The sequence below is a fragment of the Taudactylus pleione genome, unplaced genomic scaffold, assembly GCF_031769625.1.
Source record: "Taudactylus pleione unplaced genomic scaffold, aTauple2 ptg003562l, whole genome shotgun sequence".
Lineage (NCBI taxonomy): Eukaryota > Metazoa > Chordata > Amphibia > Anura > Myobatrachidae > Taudactylus > Taudactylus pleione.
Genome location: NW_028287903.1, coordinates 83,171 through 110,594, shown reverse-complemented (window position 1 = coordinate 110,594; position 27,424 = coordinate 83,171). Strand labels below are relative to the sequence as shown.

Below are 27,424 nucleotides of genomic sequence, written 5' to 3'. Positions count from 1 at the left end.
TGTGGACATTGTGTATGTGTGTGTATATATACACACACACACACACACACACACAATGCCCACCTAGGTACCCTGCTTTCCACAGGTCAATAGTACAACAAGCCCAGGTATGTACATTGTGTATGTGTAATATATATAAATATATATATATATATACACACACACACATTGTACATACCTGGGCATGTTGTACTATTGACCAGTGGAATGCAGGGCACCTAGGTAGGCATTGTGCGTGTGTTTGTGTATATATATATATATATATATATATATTGTAACACAGTTAGGTTAGGGGGTCCCTCTCCTGGGTAGAGGACTCCTTCCTTACACACACACACAGCAGCAGGGAAGCAGCACACTAGTCTGGATGCGAGTACAAGCTGGTCGGCGCCAGTCTTTATTGTACAATGTCAGAAACATAAAGAAAACATAAATATAAATCCTAGCCCTGTCGGGGCACTAACTTCACAGGTAGTTCCCTCACTACCAGAACCTGGCAGGGCCTAATGCTCTCGCCAGCAACAAAAGCACAGCACAACACTCATGGTTAGGTATCCAAGTGTCTCTGAGCAAACTCCCTGCCTGCTCTCCCAGGTGAGACACTCAGCCCTAAACACACTAGGCTTATATTGGCCACTCTCAGGTGGAAACCCCAACAACCTGTTACCAGGCTGCGAGAACCAAAACCTGGAGTGGCCGTGGGTGGAGCCCTCCCTCTCCTCTCACCCACAACCCCCAGGTCCCAAACCGGCTTTTCAAAAAGCCGAAACTCAAGCCTGCTACACTGCAGACTTTCTCCTGGGGGTTTAAAACACAAAAGACAGTAATCTGGGACAAATGTACCTGCCACAGACCACTTTACCAGTGATCCTATCACATATCCCCCCCCTTTGTTTCGACCTGTGGGGCGGAACAACTGAAGCCCCCAAACAATGAACGCGTGACAACGCGTCAGCATTGGCCAGCTGGCTTCCTGGCCTGTGTTCCACTGAAAATTTTAAAGTTTGTAACGCCAAGAACCATCTTGTAATTCTCGCATTACTGTCCTTATTTTCAGACAGCCACTTCAGAGGGGCATGATCAGTGATCAATTTGAACTTTTTTCCGACCAAGTAGTACCTGAGAGCCTCTAACGCCCACTTTATGGCCAACGCCTCCTTCTCCACTGTGGCATAGTTTCTCTCATGTACATTCAACTTTCTGCTAAGATAGAAAATATTGTGTTCCTCACCCTCCTTGTTCTGGGACAGGACCGCTCCTATACCTACTTCTGATGCATCGTACTATGAATTCCCTTTCAAAATTAGGAGTCATCAGGACTGGTTGGGAACACAACGCTACTTTCAACTCCTGAAAAGCTTTCTCTGCCTCAGGACTCCATTCTACCATGACTTTTTGTTTGCCTTTGGTCAGGTCAGTCAGTGGGACTGCCATGGTGGCAAAGTTGGGTATAAACCTCCTGTAGTACCCCGTAATTCCCAAGAAGGCTCTCACCTGCTTCTTATTCAGAGGCCGTGGCCAGTTTTGTATGGCATCAACTTTATTGAGCTGAGGCTTTATCAGGCCTCTGCCAATGGTGTATCCCAGATATTTTACTTCCTCCATGCCTAGACAACACTTTTTTGGGTTGGCTGTCAAACCTGCCTTATAGATGGAGTCCAACACTGCTTGTACCCTGGGTAAGTGAGACTGCTAATCAGGACTATGAACGACCACGTCATCCAGATAAGCAGCCGCATACCGTCTATGGGACCTTAGAATCCTGTCCATCATTCTTTGGAAGGTAGCAGGTGCCCCATGTAGCCCGAAGGGCAACATCTTGTACTGAAACAAGCCCTCTGGCGCTGAAAAAGCTGTCTTTTGTTTGGCGCTCTTGGTTAACGGTACTTGCCAATACCCTTTGGTTAGGTCAAGAGTGGTTAAATACCTTGCCGTCCCTAGTCTCTCAATCAGTTCATCCACTCTTGGCATCGGGTAGGCATCGAATTTTGAAACACTGTTCAACTTTCGGAAGTCATTGCAGAAACGCACACTCCCGTCGGGCTTTGGAATCAACACAATGGGACTTGACCATTCACTATGTGATTCTTCAATAACCCCTAACTCTAGCATATTTTTAATTTCTTTCGACACCGATTCTCTTTGTGCTTCTGGTAACCTATAGGGCTTTAGATTAACTTTAACCCCTGGGTCAGTGATGATGTCATGTTTAATGACCAAGGTTTTCCCAGGTACGTCAGAGAACAGCACCCTATTTCTAATCAGAAACTCCTTGACCTCTTGTTGTTGAATTGCCGACAGGGTTTTTGCCACTGTCACTTCGGGAACTAAGGGCCCTGGACTTACTGGAGGGTCTGGGACGGCCGACAGTACCGTTCTATCTTTCCAGGGCTTTAACAGATTTATATGGTATATCTGTTCCGGCTTTCTTTTCCCCGGCTGGTAAACTTTGTAATTGACCTGCCCCATTCTTTCTAAGATTTCAAAGGGCCCTTGCCATTTAGCCAAAAGTTTATTTTCCACAGTGGGAACCAATACTAACACTCTGTCCCCAGGAGCAAAGCTACGTAACCAAGCATTGCGGTTGTATACCCTCTGCTGTGCCTGTTGAGCCTGTTCCAGGTGCTCTCTCACTATCGGCACTACCGCAGCAATTCTCTCCTGCATTTGAGAAACATACTCAATCACCGTTTTGTAAGGACTAGACTGCCCCTCCCATGTCTCTTTGGCAATGTCTAGTAACCCCCTTGGGTGTCTCCCATACAACAAGTCGAAGGGCGAAAACCTGGTGGAGGACTGGGGAACTTCTCTTATGGCCAACAATAAATACGGCAATAAGTAGTCCCAATCCCTACCATCCTTGTCGACCACTTTCCTAAGCATGTGTTTTAACGTCTTGTTAAACCTCTCGACCAGCCCATCGGTTTGGGGGTGATAAACCGAAGTTCTTAACTGTTCGATTTTGAACAGGCGGCATAACTCTTTCATGACTTTGGACATAAACGGTGTACCCTGGTCAGTTAGTATCTCCTTAGGTATACCCAGCCTGCTAAAGACATGAACTAGCTCTCTGGCAATGGTCTTGGTTGACGTATTGCGCAACGGGATCGCTTCCGGGTACCTGGTAGCGTAATCCATTAGGACCAGAATATACTGGTGTCCCCTGGCAGACTTCATTAAGGGTCCAACCAAATCCATCGCTATTCTTTCAAACGGCACCTCTATGATAGGCAATGGAACTAGTGGACCCTTAAAATGTGGCCTGGGAGCATGATACTGACACTCAGGGCAGGATGCGCAAAAGTCAGATACCTCTTTATGAAGCCCGGGCCAGAAAAACCTCTGCATTATTCGCTCAGTGGTTTTCTCTACCCCTAGATGGCCTGCCGTTATATGACCATGGGCCAGATCCAACACTGTTCTTCTGTAGGCTTTGGGAACTATTAGTTGTTCCACAACTTCTTCCCCCTTCTTAGTCACCTGATATAACAAATCCTGACACATTGCCATGTGGGGATAGGACAAAGGACTATCAGGGTCTACGGGTTTACCATCAACTACTTTTACATTCTCCCTGGCTTTTACCAAAGTAGGGTCATTCAACTGCTCCACGGCAAAGACCTCTCTTCTGACCTCTAAATCAGGCAGACGATCACCTGGCCCAACATAATATCGAGTATCCCCATGTATGCAGGTCACACTAACAGTTTTCCCTGTATGCCTCAAGGGGTTCACCAGCTCAGCTTTTATAAGTGTCACCAAGCTACCAGAGTCTAACAGTGCCTCTACTCGGTTGCCATCTACAGTGAGTACACACATGTGCTTATCAGTCTCAGCCTGCCGGTCAGCCGTACAGGCTATCTGTGCAAAGAAAGACCCCCTGCGGTAGACATGAGCAGTATCACATTGCATAGGTTCAGTTGTAAGTGCACAATTAGCGGCAATATGGCAGAAGCCACCACATCGGAAACACTGAGTCATATTAATGTCTAGTCGTTTACGGGGCAAGAACCTTCCCGGCCTGGCAGGCCTGTCTCCAGGTTCTACACCCTCAGTCTTAGGTACATTCCACCGCCCAGCACCCTTCTCCCCTGGAACAGTCTTACCAGTGTCTCTGGGAGTTCGCCGGTGCGCCATCGGGGCTCGTGGGGCATACTCATCAGCTCCTCAGCCGCCACGTACTCTCCACCAGCTCGACCAACTGGTCCGCGGACTTAGGGTCTGCATGGCTCACCCACTTGCGCAGAGTCACAGGTAATGATCGCAGGTACCGGTCCATCATGACCCTTTCCACGATCTGTGGTCCCGTCAGCGTCTCGGGCTGTAGCCATTTTGAGGACAGATGGACGAGGTCATGCATCTGTGAACGTGGAGGCTTGTCCTTATGGAACTCCCAGTGGTGGACCCGTTGGGCACGAATAAAGGTGGTGACTCCCAAGCGAGTTAGGATCTCCTGTTTTAGTTTTTTATAGTCCTTGGCATCAGTCGAAATATGCTTTTGTGGCTCCCCAGACAAAAAAGGTGCCACCAGACTTGCCCACTGCTCCTGGGGCCAACTCTCCCTTTCGGCCGTTCTTTCAAATGCGGCGAGATAGGCCTCCACATCATCGCCCGAAGTCATCTTTTGGAGGAAGTGACTGGCTCGTACGGAGTGAGTGGTGGTGGGAGGACCAGTATTAACATCTCTGGGCCGGGTGACCAGGTGCTGTACCACCTCTTTTATGGCCTGGCTGTTTTCCGCTAAGGCCTGGCGGTTTTCCGCTAAGGCCTGGCGGGTTTACTCAACGGCGACCTGTTGAAGTCTGTTAGATTCCTGCTGAATTTTGTTTGTCTCCTGCTGAGCTGCTGTAGCTTGGAGCAAGGCCCTAATAATGTCCTCCATTTTGTCCAGGGGTGTAGGTTGGAAGCTGAACCTTGCCTCTCTGAGCATTGGCTGATGCCTCCTCTATGGGACTCCAAGGACACAGTGTTATTTCCACACTCACAAATTGGGTGTCTGTCCCTTTAATTTTTAAATGGAAAGTTTTCCTCTTGCTGCAACTTCAGTGTGTGTGGGTGCCCGCATTCTCCACCATATTGTGACACAGTTAGGTTAGGGGGTCCCTCTCCTGGGTAGAGGACTCCTTCCTTACACACACACACAGCAGCAGGGAAGCAGCACACCAGTCTGGATGCAAGTACAAGCTGGTCGGCGCCAGTCTTTATTGTACAATGTCAGAAACATAAAGAAAACATAAATATAAATCCTAGCCCTGTCGGGGCACTAACTTCACAGGTAGTTCCCTCACTACCAGAACCTGGCAGGGCCTAATGCCCTCGCCAGCAACAAAAGCACAGCACAACACTCACAGTTAGGTATCCAAGTGTCTCTGAGCAAACTCCCTGCCTGCTCTCCCAGGTGAGACACTCAGCCCTAAACACACTAGGCTTATATTGGCCACTCTCAGGTGGAAACCCTAACAACCTGTTACCAGGCTGCGAGAACCAAAACCTGGAGTGGCCGTGGGTGGAGCCCTCCCTCTCCTCTCACCCACAACCCCCAGGTCCCAAACCGGCTTTTCAAAAAGCCGAAACTCAAACCTGCTTCACTGCAGACTTTCTCCTGGGGGTTTAAAACACATAATGACAGGAATCTGGGACAAATGTACCTGCCACAGACCACTTTACCAGTGATCCTATCACAATATATATATATATATATATACACACACATACACACACACACACACACGTACACACATTCTACTGGTCAATAGTACAACATGCCCAGGTATGTACATTGTGTGCGTGTATCTATATCTGTATGTACATATATATATATATATATATATATATATATATATACACAGTATATTAGTTCGGAGCCTACAGCAGTGTCCCCCCTTCTCACCCCTCAGGCAAAGTCTACCTGCTCAACCCCCTGCAGCACCCAATTACCAGTAACTCTGCCCATCATACATTAGTGTTCCCCCATCGTAAACCTTTTACCAAAACACACTCCCATGCACACAGTAGTGTCCCCTCCATCAAACCCCCTAACTCACATCAGCACCACCTCTTCTCACCCCCCTAGCACTAATCACCCCCCCCACTTTTCAGCTAGCACACATACGGTTGTTCCATTAACATTTATAACTGCTGCCAGATTTCGTTCCAAAAAATATATATTATTAAATAAAACAGAAATTGCCAGCAAACATACACATATTTTAGTAAAAAACAAAACATGAGTAGGTAAATATATTAATGTTTCTGAAGGGTACATATATATACTATAAGAGGTCAATGTGTGTGTGTGTGTATATATATATATATATATATATATATATATATACACACACACACACATACAAATAGACACACATAAAAATACTATTTCAAGTCACAATACTATGAACTTGTGTCTCCACGTTTCATGAAAAAACCACAAACACATGTACCTATATACACAAATGTAAAGATATATATATATATATATATATATATATACACACACACACACACACACACACACATATAATTATCCATATATATATACAATTTGGGGTGATATAAAAAATTTTCACCTGACGCACTTTTTGCCTACATCGTGTGCTTTATGCAGACGAAAAATTATCACCTGCGCCCCCGCTTTTCCCCTTAGTCAATTGCAAAGGACGCAAAAACGTCAGCCGGCAAATTCAGACCAGGCGAAAAATTGCAGAAATGTGGAGGTCTGGACCCCCTGAAAAGCTGCACTAACATAGGGGATCACTATAGGGATGTACTAGTACCCCTAATAAAGCTATTATGGGCACTTAAGTTCTCTCATTTGATTCCTATTAGCGACTTTGCATAAGTGGTGAAGAATAACATTATTATTTTTAGGAGAAACTAACTAGTCCCAGCAAATTAGGGGTACTTTAAAATGGGTGCTAGAATATTTTAGTCGCTAAAGTGTACTTTTAAAAAGCATAAATAATGCAGCTGTTGCAAACACCTGCAATCCCATAAACACCTGGCCCATACTTGGGGACCACCCAGAAGCCTATTTATAATTCTCCCCCAAATTGGTATTTTTGGGCGCCAAAAATACAAGTACCTTTTTGGGGTGATCTTAATTTTTTTTGGACACATTTCCCTTTAAGGGGCTGTCCCAAGGGTGCACAGGGGTTTCCAGACATTTGCACCTCAAAACCGCAAATCTGCATTTCTATCTGCCTGCTAATCAGCAGTGAATCTTTTTCACCTATTACATTGAGAAAAAAAAATGCTTATTAAAATAAACACTATTCAGTATATTAAAATACTATTAGTAACGTTTAACACATGAAAAAAAAATTTTTTCTTTCTTTTTGTTTTCTCCACCCTGCATGTGAAGATAAAAAAACAGGCGAAAAATACTTTGAAATCGGCGATACTTTTTCACCTGTTTTTAATTGAATACCGAATAGGCAAAATCTCATTATTTCCTATGTGGAACGGTTGACCAGGCGAAAAATCAAACTGGCGAAAAGTTTTCGCCAAAAACACGCAAAAACGGCTTTTCACTCCAAATTTAATATGGGCCCGTGTATCTGTTATTTGAACAGTAAAGTAGAAAGTTCTACAAATTATGTCATGGCCTCCTCAGTCACCTGATCTCAATCCCTGCCTCCTCAGTCACCTGATCTCAATCCCTGCCTTCTCAGTCACCTGATCTTAATTCCTGCCACCTAAATCACCTGATCTCAATCCCTGCCTCTTCAGTCACCTGATCTTAATTATTGCCTCCTTAGTCACCTGATCTCAGTCAATGCCCCCTCAATCACCTGATCTCAATCCCTGCCTCCTCAGTCACCTGATCTCAATCCCTGCCTCCTTAGTCACCTGATCTCAGTCAATGCCCCCTCAGTCACCTGATCTCAGTCAATGCCCCCTCAATCACCTGATCTCAATCCCTGCCTCTAAGAAACTCTGGGATGAATTAGACATAAAAGTTAGTGGAATGGTTCCAAAAAATACTGAGAACTTATGGGAATGTCTGAATGAGTCCCGGGAAGGCGTAATTTACCAAACTTTAGAAAAGTTGGTGTCTCGAATGCCCAATCATGTGAAGCAGTGACACACGCCAAAGGAAGACACATTGATGAAACTCAAATTTAATGTGAAATTTGTTATACTATATAATTATAAATAATTGTTAATGTTTAGCTACAATATCACGTTTTATCTTTTATCTTATCATTTATTTTCTGTGGCCAAAGACTTTTGCAAGCTAGTACATTTATATATAATATATACGCAAATGATGGCACTCACCAGACTAATATGTGAAGCATAACAGTGCATTTATTGTTCAAACATAAACCAAAATCACATGTACATATCATGCCCCCAATGTTTCCATCCCACCCGGGGGCTTTGTCACGGCAGTGACATCAGAATACACTATCAATGTTGCATAGGTTCAGCAGAGCACTGGAAAATACAGATGTGTCCAGGTTCATTGTGGCTGATCGCGCCACAAACGTGCACCATGCTATTCCCTGCGCCAGCATACATTATGGTACACTATGGAGCGATCGCAGTGTGTACCATTTATTTCTATGGTGGCGCGCTTGCATGCTCATCTCCGATCATGGGAGTGCGCCTTGCGCTATGCCTAGCACGATTCACCACTCCATTGGGCACATCTGTTCAGAGCAGTCTCCCTGGCCCCGACTGGTGCAGAATCTCTTCTCTTTATATATATATATACACACACATATATATATATATACACACATACACAGTGGTGGAAGTGGGGTGGTATGACATTCTGCCGCTTCATATTTGTCACAGAAGAGAATGTACCGGTGCTGGGATAGAATATGGGATCACAGCCCTGGAACAGCAGTGGCAGTCTGGAGATGTGTCCTGCTGGGACACATCTCGATTGGTGGTGGCGCTGGCAAGGAGCTGGGAGCATCGGGAAAGCACTGGGTGACCGGCCAAAGGCGGCTTGCAGACTGCCAGCCAATGAGAAGCTGCCAAATGGCAGCTTTTTATTGGCTCACTGTCGGCACTGGTTTTAAAAAGCCTCCTCTTTTGATTGGCAGCCTGAGCCGGTCCACGAGGTGGGATTTGCTGACGGTCCTGACTTTAAACTGCACAGCAGCTGGGACACAATGCTCCCGGTTTTGTTTCAGCATAGAGAGGTCAGAGGAATCAGAGAGAGAGGGGAGGGCGTAAGAGGGAATCAGAGCGGCAGGGGATGAGATTGGTAGGCAGTTAGTGGTGTAGGGTGTGAGAGGGAATCAGTTAGTGAGAAGGGCAAGGGGTAATAAGAGGGAAGCAGGCAGGCAGAGGGAAGTATGTGGCGTGAGAGGTGCGATGGAAGCAGGGGCTGAAAGAGGGGCGAAAGATTTAATTCTCCATAACCCCCAACCTCTAAATTCTCGAAATTAGGGTCCTGGTGACGGCGGAGTGCACTGGAAACAACTTTAAACAAGGGAGCCTGTTCTGGACCTTCCACTGGATGGATTTGGATGACATCACATAATTTGGATTAAAACTTCACAGACTGGTAAGTTTGGACCCCAAATGACATACTAGGGGGTTTAGAATCCCGGTCGGAACTCCCGTTGGTGTACGCTGGGCAGAACTTTGACTCAGGGAGCCTGTTCTGGGTCTGCCACTGGAAGGATTTGGATGACATCACATAATAAAACTTTTATATACATACTAGCTGAATGGTACATGCAGTATATACACACACACATATGGATAAACAAAAAGGTTGAAAATCAGATGAGTGAAGTCATGCAGAGGATTATAACATATCTAGGTGGTCGGTAGTACCAGTTGAAGGGGTTCTTGTCTATCCAGATCACCTCCTGAGAGCATAGATGGCGAAATCTGTCACTGCCCCTGGGAGTGTTCATATTCAATATTGTACATTTTAATGCATCTTTACTAAGCAAAATAAAAATTATTTATTATCATTTAAATTTCCTTAATGTTGTACATCCTCTTTTTACATTAATGACACACATCCCACTTATCTGCAGGTGGATAACTTCAAATGTTAAAATACTGTGTGATTGGAGGGTTGCTATCTTTTATTGTATCATCTCACAGAAATGCTCTTCTCCTGTGTGACAGCTGATGTGTAACAAGGTTTAATTTATGTGTAAAACATTTCCCACACTCGGAGCATAGAATGCTCTCTCACCTGTCGATGTCTCTTATGTGTAACAAGATCTGATTTCCGTGTACTATATTTCCCACACTCTTGAAATGGCCTCTCACCTGTGTGACTTCTCTGATGTCTAACAAGTTGTGATTTCCGTGTAAATTACTTCCCACACTCTGGAAATGGAAATGACCTCTCACCTGTGTGACTTCTCTGATGTCTTACAAGTTGTGATTTCTGTATAAAACATTTCCCACAATCAGAGCATGGAAATGGTTTCTCACCTGTATGTCTTCTCTGATGTCTAAAAAGTTCTGATTTCATTGTAAAACATTTCCCACACTCAGTACATGAAAATGGTTTCTCGCCTGTGTGACGTCTCTGATGTGAAACAAGATCTGATTTCTGTGTAAAACATTTCCCACACTCAGAACATGGAAATGGTTTCTCACCTGTGTGACTTCTCTGATGTGCAACAATAGATGATTTTCGTGTAAAATATTTCCCACACACAGAACATGGAAATGGTTTCTCTCCTGTGTGACATTTCCAATGTGTAACAAGATGTGATTTGTTTGTAAAACATTTCCCACACTCAGAACATGGAAATGGTTTCTCACCTGTGTGATTTCTCTGATGTATAACAAGAGCTGATTTCTGTGTAAAACATTTCCCACACACAGAACAGGGAAATATTTTAATAGGTGTATAAGCTGCACTACGTGTAACAACAATTGGGTTATCTGGAGAACATTGGTAACAATTACAGGGATCAGATGATATAGCTGCACTGGAAGGTACTGGATGAAAGTTTAGTGTAACGGGATTATCTCCGGGAGATTCCTGTGTGATGTTATCTTCCATTTTAATATCTGTAGACAAGATAGGATCTCCCGACAAGTCATTTCTGCTTGTGCGTCCATCTGCTGGAAATACAATAACTGTATAATTATTACTCACAGCACTTTATATAGCACAGACACACTGAGAAGCACTTTATATAGCACAAACACACTGAGAAGCACTTTATATAGCACAGACATACTGAGCAGCACTTTATATAGCACAGACACACTGAGAAGCACTTTATATAGCACAAACACACTGAGAAGCACTTTATATAGCACAGACATACTGAGAAGCACTTTATATAGCACAGACACACTGAGAAGCACGTTATATAGCACAGACATACTGAGAAGCATGTTATATAGCACAGACATACTGAGAAGCACGTTATATAGCACAGACACACTGAGAAGCACTTTATATAGCATAGACACACTGAGAAGCACGTTATATAGCACAGACATACTGAGAAGCACTTTATATAGCTCAGACACACTGAGAAGCACTTTATATAGCACAGACATACTGAGAAGCACTTTATATAGCACAGACACACTGAGAAGCACTTTATATAGCACAGACACACTGAGAGGCACTTTATATAGCACAGACATACTGAGAAGTACTTTATATAGCACAGACACACTGAGAAGCACGTTATATAGCACAGACACACTGAGAAGCACTTTATATAGCACAGACACACTGAGAGGCACGTTATATAGCACAGACATACTGAGAAGCACGTTATATAGCACAGACACACTGAGAAGCATGTTATATAGCACAGACACACTGAGAAGCACGTTATATAGCACAGACATACTGAGAAGCACGTTATATAGCACAGACACACTGAGAGGCACTTTATATAGCACAGACATACTGAGAAGTACTTTATATAGCACAGACATACTGAAAAGTACTTTATATAGCACAGACATACTGAGAAGTACTTTATATAGCACAGACATACTGAGAAGCACTTTATATAGCTCAGACATACTGAGAAGCTCTTTATATAGCACAGACACACTGAGAAGCACTTTATATAGCACAGACACACTGAGAAGCACTTTATATAGCACAGACACACTGAGAAGCACTTTATATAGCACAGACACACTGAGAAGCACTTTATATAGCAGACATACTAAGAAGCACTTTATATAGCAGACATACCGAGAAGCACGTTATATAGCACAGACACACTGAGAAGCACTTTATATAGCACAGACACACTGAGAAGCACTTTATATAGCAGACATACCGAGAAGCACGTTATATAGCACAGACATACTGAGAAGCACTTTATATAGCAGACACACTGAGCAGCACTTTATATAGCACAGACATACTGAGAATCACTTTATATAGCACAGACATACTGAGAAGAGCTTTACAAACAATATTTAGTCATTCACATCAGTCCCTGCCCCAGTGGAGCTTACAATCTATATTCCCTACCACATGGACACACATATAAAACACACTAGGGTTAACTTGTGTTAGAAGCCAATAAAAAATACTAGTATGATTTTTGGAGGGTTGGAGCAAAAACATACAAACTACACACAGCACCATAGCTTGGAATTGAACTCATGACTTTAGTGTGAAATTACAGCAATGCTAACCACTACACCACCGTGTAACTATTATGAATGAAGTTGTTTAGTTGTTTAATTCGCGGGTAGAAACTATGACCACATTATTACATTTACAAATGTACAATCTACAAATAAGACTATAAATGAACAGATAAACTAATGTCATAGAAACAGCCCCAGGGACAGGCAGATGGCACATCACCACGGGATATCTCCCCCCAACTGCAGACTTTGCTGGGTAACATTCCCTAGCCATCATCACAGAGCAGGAAGCCTCATTAGCCAGTGACGTTGGTGAACCACAATACCCATCTAGACCACCCTCACACATACACACAGGAGACTTGTGGGGTAATTAAAAACAACTGCATCCACACTACACAAAGTTCCCCAGGTGGATATATATGTAGCAAAAGCAGTCTCTATATGGTCCTCTGGTCATCCTCAGGGAGAGTATTCCCACCAGAGCCATGTTACTAACAGGGTAATGAGTCACTGTATATAACCGCTGAGAGGGAAGGAGAGCGATAGGACAGAGCAACACAGAATGATGGTGGCACAGAGCGGGGGAGGCAGCAGGACAGGGTAGGGGAATGGTGCAGGGCACAGACACAGCAAACATAGGAAGAAAGCAGAAGACAGAGCAGGATACAGAGACAAGTCAGCAGATAAAGCACACAGTTCATCCAAGCACAGAGTCTGGAGGGAGCCATTGTGCAATGACAGGTGTCATTAGCTCTGTGTGTGTGTGAGAAGGTGGAGTTCATGTGACGTGTGTTGTAATGTGCACTATACAGCATGTTTAGGCTGGTAACACACAGTAACATGATGTGAGGAAGAGAGCAGGAGTATAATAGAGGTTGGTAGCTCCTGATGTATGAGATACACCAGAGAGTGTGGGGAGGAGACTGGTCAGATCTCTGGGCTGGTAACACACAGTGACACGATGTGAGGAAGAGAGCAGGAGTATAATAGGGGCTGATGGCTCCTGATGTATGAGATACACCAGAGAGTGTGGGGAGGAGACTGGTCAGATCTCTGGGCTGGTAACACACAGTGACATGATGTGAGGGGGAGAGCAGGAGTATAATAGGGGCTGATGGCTCCTGATGTATGAGATACACCAGAGAGTGTGGGGAGGAGACTGGTCAGATCTCTGGGCTGGTAACACACAGTGAGGATGTGAGGGGAGAGCAGGAGTATAATAGGGGCTGATGGCTCCTGATGTATGAGATACATCAGAGAGTGTGGGGAGGAGACTGGTCAGATCTCTGGGCTGGTAACACAGAGTGACATGATGTGAGGGGGAGAGCAGGAGTATAATAGGGGCTGATGGTTCCTGATGTATGAGATACACCAGAGAGTGTGGGGAGGAGACTGGTCAGATCTCTGGGCTGGTAACACACAGTTACATGATGTGAGGAGGGAGAGCAGGAGTATAATAGGGGCTGATGGCTCCTGATGTATGATATACACCAGAGAGTGTGGGGAGGAGACTGGTCAGATCTCTGGGCTGGTAACACACAGTGACATGATGTTAGGGGGAGAGAAGGAGTATAATAGGGGCTGATGGCTCCTGATGTATGAGATACACCAGAGAGTGTGGGGAGGAGACTGGTCAGATCTCTGGGCTGGTAACACACAGTGACATGATGTGAGGGGGAGACAAGGAGTACAATAGGGGCTGATGGCTCCTGATGTATGAGATACACCAGAGAGTGTGGGGAGGAGACTGGTCAGAGTATAAAGGGCTGATGGCTGATGATGTATGAGATACACCAGAGAGTGTTTGGAGGAGACTGGTCAGATCTCTGGGCTGACATGATGTGAGGGGAGAAAGTAAAAGTATAATAGGAACTGATGGCTCCTAACTCCACACTGGGCAGATACATTTCTCTCATTAGTTTGTACTGACAGAAAAGAATGTAGCAGTGACTGAGCAAGGAGAATACAGTATGTGACTATTTTAGGTAATAAGTGTTCATTACTCACCTGTGCTGATATCTGTAGAGATTTCCTCATCCGTAAACTGCTGATCACCCATCATATACGTCTCGTCTTCCCCCTCTTTGTCTTCTGCCTTTATATCAGTCACATACGTCACTTCTTCTCCCTCTATATCTTCTCCGTTTATATCAGTCACATACGTCTCTTCTTCTCCCTCTATATCATCTGCCTTATTATCAGTCACATACGTCTCTTCTTCTCCCTCTATATCTTCTGCCTTTATATCAGTCACATACGTCTCTTCTCGCTCTATATCTTCTACTTGTACATCACTGACATGCCTCTCTTCTTCTCCCTCTATATTTTCTACCTTCATATCAGTCACATAAGTCTTTGCTTCTCCTTTTATATAATTTATCTTAATATTAGTTAGATCTTCACCCTAATTAAATCAGAGAAAAAAAATGCATAAAGCCTGATATAATTTTTTGAGATTATATAGAATAATGTGAGTGTATAAAACACACACAGCTGCTCTAGTGATAGTATTTTGGGTAGACCTTCAATCTCAGGTACCTGATGCTCCTGTGGAATCTTGTGATTCTTCTCTGTACAATCCTGGAAATAAAGAGGACGGGGACATCTCTCTGGGGTATTTCTGGGTCCATCTGTAGAAGACACACAATGACTGTACATTGTATTTATGTGATTATCAGATGATGTGTATAGCCCCATACCTGCTCTCCCCTGTAAAATAAATGACATTCTCCTCTTACCCAGTGATGTGAGGGGCTGGTTCTTCTCCATCATCAAATCCTTGTACAGACCATTCTGTTCCTCTATATATTCCCCCTTCTGCATGGGGACATAGATAGTGAAATCCTGACACCTTATAGGAACCTGACACACACATTGATACAGTCATCACCCAGACATATCCCCTGGTGTTACTGTATAATGTCCCATTCCCAGCAGTCACCTCTCTAGTCATCACCCAGACACATCCCCTGGTGTTACTGTATAATGTCCCATTCCCAGCAGTCCTCTCTCCAGTCATCACCCAGACACATCCCCTGGTGTTACTGTACAATGTCCCATTCCCAGCAGTCACCTCTCCAGTCATCACCCAGACACATCCCCTAGTGTTACTGTATCATGTCCCATTCCCAGCAGTCACCTCTCCAGTCATTACCCAGACATATCCCCTGGTGTTACTGTATAATGTCCCATTCCCAGCAGTCACCTCTCTAGTCATCACCCAGACACATCCCCTGGTGTTACTGTATAATGTCCCATTCCCAGCAGTCACCTCTCCAGTCAACAGCTGAATGTTCTTGTTAGTGAGTTCCAGGATCTTCTGGTCATTGTGTCTTTCATGTATCAGTGAGTGAGGTGGAGGCACCATGATGGGGCTCTGGGTCCTGCTGAGTCCTCCTGACACATGAGGACGGCTGCTGGTTTTCTCACACTCACCAGGTGTCTTCTTTACAACTGTGTAACCCTATGTATTGGGGGAGACATCAATGAGACGGTCATTTAAACTCCACCTAACTGGGGGTGCTTATTCAGGTGATAACTGCATAATATACAAGAAGACTATTTCACAATAAAAAGTCTTGTAAAAATCTCCTATTTAGGAAAATGTAGAATATATAGTATCTCCTGCAGCTTTGACATCTGTGTGTCAGTGACAAAAATAAAATAACATACTGCGAGCAATGTACTAAGGCCCTCATTCAGAGCCGTACGCTCTGAGCAGAGCGCACGCTCTGCATGAGGGCCGGGCTCCTTTTTCATGGAGCGTCCTCCTGGACGCTCGTATAGCTGTGGGTCACCACCCACAGGCTATACGAGCGTGCATTTTGATGGCCGCGATGGTCGTGACCATCGCGACCATCGAAATTGCGAGCCGGAGCCTGCGGTTGAGGTTTTCAACTGCAAGCTCCGGAGTGATTTTGGCTCTATCAGAGCCAAAATCACTCCCACTGACATCACTAGTGATGTCAGTGGGCCGGCTTCTGACGGGAGGCGTTCCCGTGGGAACGCCCCCGTCAGGGAGGCACGCCCCCGGCACGCCCACCAAAGGGGGCGTGCTGTCAATCAACATTGACAGCACGCCCCCTTTGATCGGACACAACGAGCGAAGGAAAGTCCTTCGCTCGTCGTGTCTGGCGCATGCGCACGACGGAGCTCCCTCCGTCGTGCGCATGCTCAGTGCAGACCATCGACCCACTTGCGAGCGTACAGCCGCTCGCGAGTGGGTCTGAATCAGGCCCTAAATCCCAACTCAGGGAGGACTGTAGGACTGACACTAAGATCTGAGAGTGGCTCCCTAGATTATTACTATAGATCAGTGACGTGCAGTCAGGTTAGACAGGATTGCATAGCCTTTACTATCATACTCTGTATACTCTAAGTTTTTTATCATTATTATAGTCAAAACTTTGAAGAACATATTATAAATATCTTCTTTGTATCATTCTAATAATTTTTATAGTCAAGACTTTGGAGCAAAGAGTCTATGGCAGGTGAGGCACTGTCTCCCTTGTCAATATTTTCTGCACATCCCTAATCAAAATTCAACAAATTTCCAGCACTATATACTGCTTCAGCTTTGTATAATGCCCAACCTCGGGTTCATATATGTATTTTTAAATCTGCAATAGATATATGTGATGTTACTGTGACACTGCCAGACCCCTGTTACCTCCACAGTCATGTCCCTGTATTATTACTATAGATATAAATGATGTCACTGACACTCCCAGATCCTCTCACCTCCCCAGTCATGTCCCTGTATTATTACTATAGATATAAGTGATGTCACTGTGACACTCCCAGATCCCCTCACCTCCCCAGTCATGTCCCTGTATTATTACTATAGATACAAGTGAAGTCACTGTGACACTCCCAGATCCCCTCACCTCCCCAGTCATGTCCCTGTATTATTACTATAGCTATAAGTGATGTCACTGTGACACTCCCAGATCCCCTCACCTCCCCAGTCATGTCCCTGTATTATTACTATAGATATAAGTGATGTCACTGTGACACTCCCAGATCCCCTCACCTCCCCAGTCATGTCCCTGTATTATTACTATAGATATAAGTGATGTCACTGTGACACTCCCAGATCCCCTCACCTCCCCAGTCATGTCCCTGTATTATTACTATAGATATAAGTGATGTCACTGTGACACTCCCAGATCCCCTCACCTCCCCAGTCATGTCCCTGTATTATTACTATAGATATAAGTGATGTCACTGTGACACTCCCAGATCCCCTCATCTCCCCAGTCATGTCCCTGTATTATTACTATAGATATAAGTGATGTCACTGTGACACTCCCAGACCCTCTCACCTCCCCAGTCATGTCCCTGTATTATTACTATAGATATAAGTGATGTCACTGTGACACTCCCAGATCCCCTCACCTCCCCAGTCATGTCCCTGTATTATTACTATAGATATAAGTGATATCACTGTGACACTCCCAGATCCCCTCACCTCCCCAGTCATGTCCCTGTATTATTACTATAGATATAAGTGATGTCACTGTGACACTCCCAGATCCCCTCACCTCCCCAGTCATGTCCCTGTATTATTACTATAGATATAAGTGATGTCACTGTGACACTCCCAGATCCCCTCACCTCCCCAGTCATGTCCCTGTATTATTACTAAGTATATAAGTGATATCACTGTGACACCCCAGACCCTCTCACCTCCCCAGTCAGAACGTAGATGATCTCCAGGGTGAGATGTAAGATCCTCTCAGTCCTGTGACTCCCGTCCTTGTCCATCCTCAGTGAATCAGTGAGAATACAGAATGTTTCATGTGTAATAAAGACTCTGGTTCCTCGCAGCAAGACTGTCTAGGAATAAATATAATAGACATCACAGAGAACACACATAACACAGTCAGACATGTTACACTGAGTGACCAGTAAGTCTCCCCTTTCCCCCATCCATAGAGCCCTGGTCAGTGCCTGTCAGAGGTTCCTGTGACCCAGCCCCATAAGGCTCCTCAAAGGCCATCACACAACGCTGTACTGTATAAGGTTACACCAATGCTCCTCTCCTGGCCGGGGGTCTTATTCCTCCCAGACGCATATTTGGTGCAATTTGCTCCACGTGAATCTTTAACAAACACATGAATTAGGGATGTTGGGAATTTTATACTTTTGTTTTACATTTATTACAGAAACTGAGAGAATCTGTGACTATACTGAGGTCATACAGGTAACAGGGGTGTGAGGGGAGAGTACACAGGAGAGCAGAAGGGGTGCAGATATGGGGAGAGGGAAAGTAACGTATGAATACAGAGCACACAACAAAGGGTGTAACAGCTGTACAGGCCACTCCCCGATTTCAAAGGGCAGAATGCACCCTGCCCCTGTGGCGGCGCCCTGTTGGCACACCGCTAAAACAACATGCCGGGTGGTGACCCCACCTGCAGACTGCAGTGCCCCTCGGGTGGGAAAAATTGCGGTGCAGTGCTCACCACTGGTGAATATTCACAGAGAAGGGAGAGCTTGGGGGCAGCCTAACTGGGTCCCCAAGAGTGATGAACAGGAGGCGAATCATGCCCCCTTTGCAGGCGAGCGCTCAAGTGCCATACCCCTTGCCGAACCTAGAATGAACACTAATAATACCACATATCAGTGAGTGCTGGAAGCAGTTATTCCCCCTCATATATCACTATACAGTCCCATTCCCCCATATATACTAATAATACCACATATCTGTGAGTGCTGGAAGCTGTTATTCTCCCTCATATATCACTGTACAGTCCCTTATCCCCTATATAATAATAATACCACATATCAGTGTGTGCTGGGAGCTGTGTTATTCCCCCTCATATATCACTGTACGGTCCCCTCTCCCCTATATAATAATACCACATAGTGTGTGCTGGGAGCTTTGTTATTCCCCCTCATATATCACTGTACAGTCCCCTCTCCCCTATATAATAATAATACCACATAGTGTGTGCTGGGAGCTTTGTTATTCCCCCTCATATATCACTGTACAGTCCCCTATCCCCTATATAATAATAATACCACATAGTGTGTGCTTGGAGCTGTGTTATTCCCCCTCATATATCACTGTACGGTCCCCTCCCCTTATATAATAATAATACCACATAGTGTGTGCTGGAAGCTGTAATATTTCCCCTCATATATCACTCTACGGTCCCCTTTCCCCTATATAATAATAATACCATATATCAGTGTATGCTGGTAGCTGTGTTATTCCCCCTCATATATCACTGCGCGGTCCCCTCTCCCCTATATAATAAAACCACATATCAGTGTGTGCTGGGAGCTGTGTTATTCCTCCTCATATATCACTGTACGGTCCCCTCCCCCTATATAATAATAATACCATATAGTGTGTGCTGGAAGCTGTAATATTCCCCCTCATATATCACTGTACGGTCCCCTCTCCCCCTATATAATAATAATACCACATATCAGTGTGTGCTGGGAGCTGTGTTATTCCTCCTCATATATCACTGTACGGTCCCCTCCCCCTATATAATAATAATACCATATAGTGTGTGCTGGAAGCTGTAATATTCCCCCTCATATATCACTGTACGGTCCCCTCTCCCCCTATATAATAATAATACCACATAGTGTGTGCTGGGAGCTGTAATATTTCCCCTCATATATCACTCTACGGTCCCCTTTCCCCTATATAATAATAATACCACAGATCAGTGTGTGCTGGGAGCTGATTCAAACCGCTCGCTAGAGGCGTTCGCATGCAGCCGCTCAGCTGCTAATATTTGCATAGGCTGTGAGCGCACGGTAAGACATTAGTATGCTCACTAGGTCTTAGCGTGCGACGGCAGTGCTATCGCAAGACAGTTTAATGACGCCCCCTTTTCCTTCGTAGCACACGTCATCTCCAGGAAGTATATGTAAAATCAGTAACATCGAGTGCCATCGGAGCCACTCGCATCACTTGTGGTTGACCCTACCCCGCCGCAAGCACTGCGAGTGCTTCAGTGTTTAAACAAGCCAGGTGACGTGTACAGTGACGCAGCCTTGTAATTATGGACACCAAAAAAAAGCCGCTTTGACGCTCAGACACAACTGAGTTCGCACCACCACTCCCCCGTTTTCCTGGATCTTCCCCTGTCACCACCTACAAACGGCACATTCTGTCACTCAAAATAGCGGGCCATCTGTGTATTACAGTGATCGCGCTGAGTGAAAACAATTGTGAGTCCCAGGGACCCCTCACTTTAAAAAATTGGGGTCCTACTTCACAGTTTCTGGGTCCCATCACATATTATGGGGGGTGAGGGCAGAAAACAGTTGGGACAGTGCTGCGGGCAGGTTGCAGTTGGTGTAGAGGGGCTTGAGGGCAAAAAGCAGTTGGGGTAGAGCTGGAGGTATAGGCAGGGAAAAGTTGGGGTAGAGCGAAGTAAGGGCAGGCAGTGCCACGGGTAGGAAGGGGTAAGCGCACACAGCAGTTGTGACAGTGTTAGGGGGCAAGTGTAGAAAGAAGCTTGTGTAGTACTGGTGGGCAAGGATGAAGTAAGGGTAGATAGCAGTTAGGGCGATATAGGGCGTGTGTAGTACTGGTGGGCGAGGATGGAGTAAGGGTAGATAGCAGTTAGGGCGATATAGGGCGTGTGTAGTACTGGTGGGCGAGGATGGAGTAAGGGTAGATAGCAGTTAGGGTGATATAGGGCGTGTGTAGTACTGGTGGGCAAGGATGGAGTAAGGGTAGATAGTAGTTAGGGCGATATAGGGTGTGTGTAGTACTGGTGGGCAATGATGGAGTAAGGGTAGATCGCAGTTAGGGCGATATAGGGTGTGTGTAGTACTGGTGGGCAAGGATGGAGTAAGGGTAGATAGCAGTTAGGGCGATATAGGGCGTGTGTAGTACTGGTAGGCGAGGATGGAGTAAGGGTAGATAGCAGTTAGGGCGATATAGGGCGTGTGTAGTACTGGTGGGCAAGGATGGAGTAAGGGTAGATAGCAGTTAGAGCAGTATAAGGTGTGTGTAGTACTGGTAGGCGAGGATGGAGTAAGGGTAGATAGCAGTTAGGGCGATATAGGGCGTGTGTAGTACTGGTGGGCAAGGATGGAGTAAGGGTAGATAGCAGTTAGGGCGATATAGGGCTTGTGTAGTACTGGTGGGCAAGGATGGAGTAAGGGTAGATAGCAGTTCGGGCGATATAGGGAGTGTGTAGTACTGGTGGGCAATGATGGAGTAAGGGTTGATAGCAGTTAGGGCAGTATAGGGCTTGTGTAGTACTGGTGGGCAAGGATGGAGTAAGGGTAGATAGCAGTTAGGGCAGTATAGGGCTTGTGTAGTACTGGTGGGCAAGGATGGAGTAAGGGTAGATAGCAGTTAGGGGGATATAGGGCGTGTGTAGTACTGGTGGGCAAGGATGGAGTAAGGGTAGATAGCAGTTAGGGCAGTATAAGGCGTGTGTAGTACTGGTGGGCAAGGATGGAGTAAGGGTAGATAGCAGTTAGGGCGATATAGGGCATGTGTAGTACTGGTGGACAAGGATGGAGTAAGGGTAGATAGCAGTTAGGGCGATATAAGGCGTGTGTAGTACTGGTGGGCAAGGATGGAGTAAGGGTAGATAGCAGTTAGGGCGATATAAGGCGTGTGTAGTACTGGTGGGCAATGATGGAGTAAGGGTAGATAGCAGTTAGGGTGATATAGGGCGTGTGTAGTACTGGTGGGCAATGATGGAGTAAGGGTAGATAGCAGTTAGGGCAATATAGGGCATGTGTAGTACTGGTGGGCGAGGATGGAGTAAGGGTAGATAGCAGTTAGGGCGATATAGGGCGTGTGTAGTACTGGTGGGCAATGATGGAGTAAGGGTAGATAGCAGTTAGGGCGATATAGGGCGTGTGTAGTACTGGTGGGCGAGGATGGAGTAAGGGTAGATAGCAGTTAGAGCGATATAGGGCGTGTGTAGTACTGGTGGGCGAGGATGGAGTAAGGGTAGATAGCAGTTAGAGCGATATAGGGCGTGTTTTGCGACCACTGCTTATACTATGTAGTTACATTTTACTTTCACACCTGCCAAAGTTTACTTATATGGCAAATGATGAGCTATTATGATTTTAAACACCAACATATTCTAGCAGTGTACCATCAAGCCGCACTCTAAAAACATTTTACTCATGGAGCACTCTATACATAAACATTACACAGGCTACAAGCTGCTAGAACTACAACTCTTCCTGCAGATGCCTAAACACCAGGCTGATGATGTGTTTAATGAGAACAAAGTAAGACTGGCAGGACAAAGGGGTGTAGCTAGGGGTCCAAGTGCCCCTGGCAAAGGAAGGGACTGGCGCCCCCCCATATTTTCCCCTACCACTTGTGCCCTGTGATTGGTGTGTGTGGGTTTTGCCAGCCCTAACCCTCCCCCTAGTGCCTAAAACTAAGGGCCTGATTCAGAGCCACTCGCTGTTTGTGAGCGCACGCTCTAAATCAGGGTGAGGAGTGTTTTATTTATTTTTTCCTGTCCACTCGCTAAGCAGTGGGTGCCCACCCACAGGTAGTGCGAGCGGGCAGGAGATGGTCGCGTTTATCGTGACCATCGGCATTGCGAGGAGACCCTAAGGTAGGGTCTCAGCACTCGTAATGCCGAGTGATGTCAGTAGGGCCGCCTTTGGGAACGCCTCCGTTTGTTCAGCCACCCCCACTACCTGCCTACAAAACGGGGCGAGCTGTCGATCAACATCGACAGCCGCCCCGTTTTGCTGCGAGCCCCGGAGCGAGTGAAGGTCTCACTCGCTATGGGGGTCGCGCGTGCGCACTGGGGCACCATCGACCCGCTTGCGAGCGGGTCTGAATCAGGCCCTAAGCCATACCTGTAATACTTACTATTGGGATTCCGACGTCCCAACAGCTAGGATAATGACTATAACCCGTGAGGGGTGTGTAGAATTCAGACAGGATGGGAAAATGAGGGGAGAGCGGTGGATTTGGAGAAGAGGGGAATCTGGCATATCCTTGCTACAATTCACCCTCCACAGACCACATCGCACACACATACACTGGGAGCCTACACAACCTTGTGCACCCTGACACAGGAACTCATTTAAATGCTGTCATGCATGTACACACGTGCATGGACTTATGGGAGATACCAGCTTGGTACCAGAAGAGTATTCTGAGAATATACAGTACTCACCAAAGTGGACTCACTTGTGATTTTTCACCTCCATTGCAGCCCAGTGTGCAAGGGCAGCCACTATGCTACTACAAACGTGGGCACTAGTTTTTCTCCAAGCAGCCAGCCCATCCTAATGAGATCATCAGCTGGGAGGAGCAGCAGGACTTTCTCAGCCAATAAGAAGCCTCCTGCTCCCAGCAAGTAGGTGCAGCTGCCGCATGGAGGAAGCGGATCAGCGCCCTGTCCTCTGTGGAGTGTTATTTTGCACATCCTGTGTATGTGGGACCGGTTCCGACTGTATCACCTATGTGGCGTCATGCGCGGCTCGGGAGGAGGAGCTTCACTGCAGCGCAGGGAGGGCTTGTAAAGCCTTCCACTGCTAGGCTTATTGAAATTATGCCCGAGACTTAACCGGGCGGGCAGGGGGGCAGCACATGGTGGTGGCCAGGCAGTGGGGGGTTAATGGGCGGAGCCTCAGACAGACTAATTAAAACTAACTACTGTCTCCAGCCCAGGCTTGGTGACGGATACTTTCTGTGTGCTTGATGTGAGCCAGCTCAGACGCTAACCTTCCTCGGCTTTGCAAGCCGCGGAAGGTGGAAAGGAGGAGGAGGGGAGAGTCCGGCTGAGATTGGGGAGAGAGAGCTGAGCTCCCTGTAATCACCGCTCTGCGCTCCGCTCCCAGCTCTGCAATGAGTGACCGCGTGCAGACGTTACTCTGAGTCTGACCTGGGACAGGGGGAATGCAGGGTGGAGACGCTGCCTCACTGCTGCTGCTGCTCCCGGGCAGTGGGCGAGGCTTGGCAGTCCCAGGTCGGAGCGTGGTGGGACGGCTGGTGTATGACTGACAGGTCAGACTTAACTGCTGTAGCCAGAGATTGGGAGAGGAGACGCCGCATGGTGGAGACTATTTAATGAGACGCCGACGGCTATTGGTTAAGCCGACGGCGTTGATTGACTTCTGCACAGAGCACAGCCCCACACAGCGCCTCCTGCAGGACCCTCACAGTTTTTAAAATCGGGTCCGCAACTTCCTGTAGTGGGTAAATGCGCGCTATAGTGCATATTTTGTGAACACTGCCGATGCAGCAGGGGGGCTGATCATCAGTCCACTGACACACGCTCCAATACGCTCTGCAAGTGGGGGAGTAATGCCCATGGGGGTGAAGTAGTGATATCCCCAATGGGAGTCTACATTTTTTTTTAAATAAAATATTATTATATATTATTTTAATACGTGCAAAGAGTTATATACTGGAACCGCACTGAAAAAATACTGCTGGATTATTTGAATTAATATCTCTTAAATATACCTAAGATAGACTTGATAAATACCACACGTGTCAATGTTCCTAATATGGATCATAAGACCACAGTCAAGACCTGTCACTAGGAAAGTCTATGGTGCTCCCCAGAGTCAATATCTAAACATATGAGCCAAAAAAAGAGAAAAAGGACTCTTGGTGGGGGCACACAATAGGTATAGAGATTAGCAATTAAAAATCAATTTTTATTAAACACAATATAAAAATTAGCAACTGAAAATAATTCAACAAACAAAAAGACATACAATACATGTATACATAATAGTGTTCACTCTAGCTCCGGCGGCAGGCAGGGCGCCGGAGCTAGAGAGGGTAACCTTATGCGCGCGCCCAAAAAGGGGGTGTGGTCATGAAAAGGGGGCGTGTCTAAAAGACGCGTCCCCTTTTCGTCATACTTGGGGGCGTGCCCGGCGCTTACGGACACGCCGGGCAGCCCCCAAGCGCTGCAGAAAGGGAGAATAGATGCCAGGCGCATGCGCCCGGCGTCTATTCTCCGGTGGTGACCGGGACACCGCATTTTTCTCCACCCGCAGGACACTGCGTCCCGCGGGTGAGAAAGGCACCCGCAGGCTGTGAGGGCAGGGCGCTTTTTGCCCTCCTCCTGGAGGGCAGGGTGCTTTTTGCCCTCCAGGAGGAGGGCAGGGCGCCGCGCCCCGCTAAAACAGCCTAGCGGGAACGCTACATAAATCAAGGGAGATGCACTCTCCACTGTGGATTTGAGAAAAGCCAGGTGAGATGGTAATAGGATAGTATAGGTATATATATGCGCCTCTCCCCTATATAATAATACCACATAGTGTGTGCTGGGAGCTGTGTTATTCCCCCTCATATATCACTGTACGGTCCCCTCCCCCCTATATAATAATACCACATATCAGTGTGTGCTGTGAGCTGTTATTCCTCCTCATATATCACTGTACAGTCCCCTCTCCCCTATATAATAATAATACCACATATCACTGTATGCTGGGAACTGTGTTATTCCCCCTCATATATCACTGTACGGTCCCCTCCCCCTATATAATAATAATACCACATATCAGTGTGCGCTGGGAGCTATGTTATTCCCCCTCATATATCACTGTACAGTCCCCTCTCCCCTATATAATAATAATACCACATATCAGTGTGCGCTGGGAGCTGTGTTATTCCCCCTCATATATCACTGTACAGTCCCCTCTCCCCTATATAATAATAATACCACATATCAGTGTGTGCTGGGAGCTGTGTTATTTCCCCTCATATATCACTGTACAGTCCCCTCTCCCCTATATAATAATAATACCACATATCAGTGTGTGCTGGGAGCTGTGTTATTCCCCCTCATATATCACTGTACGGTCCTCTACCCCTATTTAATAATAATATAATATATACAGGACACGTTACCTGGCTCGGCTGTGTCAGGAATGTATATGACAAAATGGCAGCTAAAGCCCCTGTGGCCCCGCCCCCTCTGCTCTGTGACTGGGAGACTATAAGAATATGGCCGCCGGTCACCGTACATGAGGACACCATTAGACTATACTGCTGTTACTCTAGTGATGAAGCTGGTTGCTAGTTACAGGACGTCTCTCCTACTTTGTGGCGCCTGATTGGATACTCGCTGCTGCCAATCACCGCACAGAGGGGAATGAGAGGAGGGCGGTGACTATGATATGAGGGGCGGGGCAGGTAGTAGCCATAGCTACACGGGGGATAGAGAGGGGCGTGGTTATGTATTGGGGGCGTTTTTTCTATTACAGGAAGAGGCAGAGAGCGGCTGGGAGCAGGTAATTGTATTTATTATTATTATTATTATTATACAGGGGGAGCAGACTGTGGTGTCCTGTTATTATTATACAGGTGGAGCAGCCTGTGGTGTCCTGTTATTATTATACCGGAGGAGCAGCCTGTGGTGTCCTGTTATTATTATTATTATACAGGGGGAGCAGTCTGTGGTGTCCTGTTATTATTATACAGGGGGAGCAGCCTGTGGTGTCCTGTTAGTATTATTAGACAGGAGGAGCAGCCTGTGGTGTCCTATTATTTTTTTAAACAGGAGGAGCAGCCTGTGGTGTCATGTTATCATTATAAAGGAGGAGCAGCCTGTGGTGTCCTGTTATTATTATTATACAGGAGGAGCAGCCTGTGGTGTCATGTTATTATCATTATACAGGAGGTACAGCCTGTGGTATCCTGTTATTACTGTTATTATGCGGGAGGAGCAGCCTGTGGTGTCCTGTTATTATTATTATACAGGAGGAGCAGCCTGTGGTGTCATGTTATTATCATTATACAGGAGGAGCAGCCTGTGGTGTCCTGTTATTATTATTATACAGGAGGAGCAGCCTGTGGTGTCATGTTATTATCATTATACAGGAGGAGCAGCCTGTGGTATCCTGTTATTACTAT

General features: G+C 46.1%; 1 protein-coding gene across 1 annotated transcript; it reads right to left on the bottom strand.

Moving 5' to 3' along the window:
• Nucleotides 1-8,300: 8,300 nt before the first annotated feature.
• On the bottom strand, nucleotides 8,301-26,468 carry LOC148430598 (uncharacterized). Its single transcript, XM_088466577.1, has 7 exons — nucleotides 26,420-26,468; nucleotides 18,265-18,414; nucleotides 15,848-16,039; nucleotides 15,315-15,393; nucleotides 15,115-15,206; nucleotides 14,584-14,980; nucleotides 8,301-11,061 (listed from the first exon to the last, which is right to left on the bottom strand). The coding sequence occupies exons 2-7, from the start codon at nucleotides 18,340-18,342 to the stop codon at nucleotides 10,298-10,300; spliced, it is 1,602 nt and encodes a 533-aa protein (XP_088322703.1). The 5' UTR covers nucleotides 18,343-18,414; nucleotides 26,420-26,468; the 3' UTR covers nucleotides 8,301-10,297.
• Nucleotides 26,469-27,424: the final 956 nt, after the last annotated feature.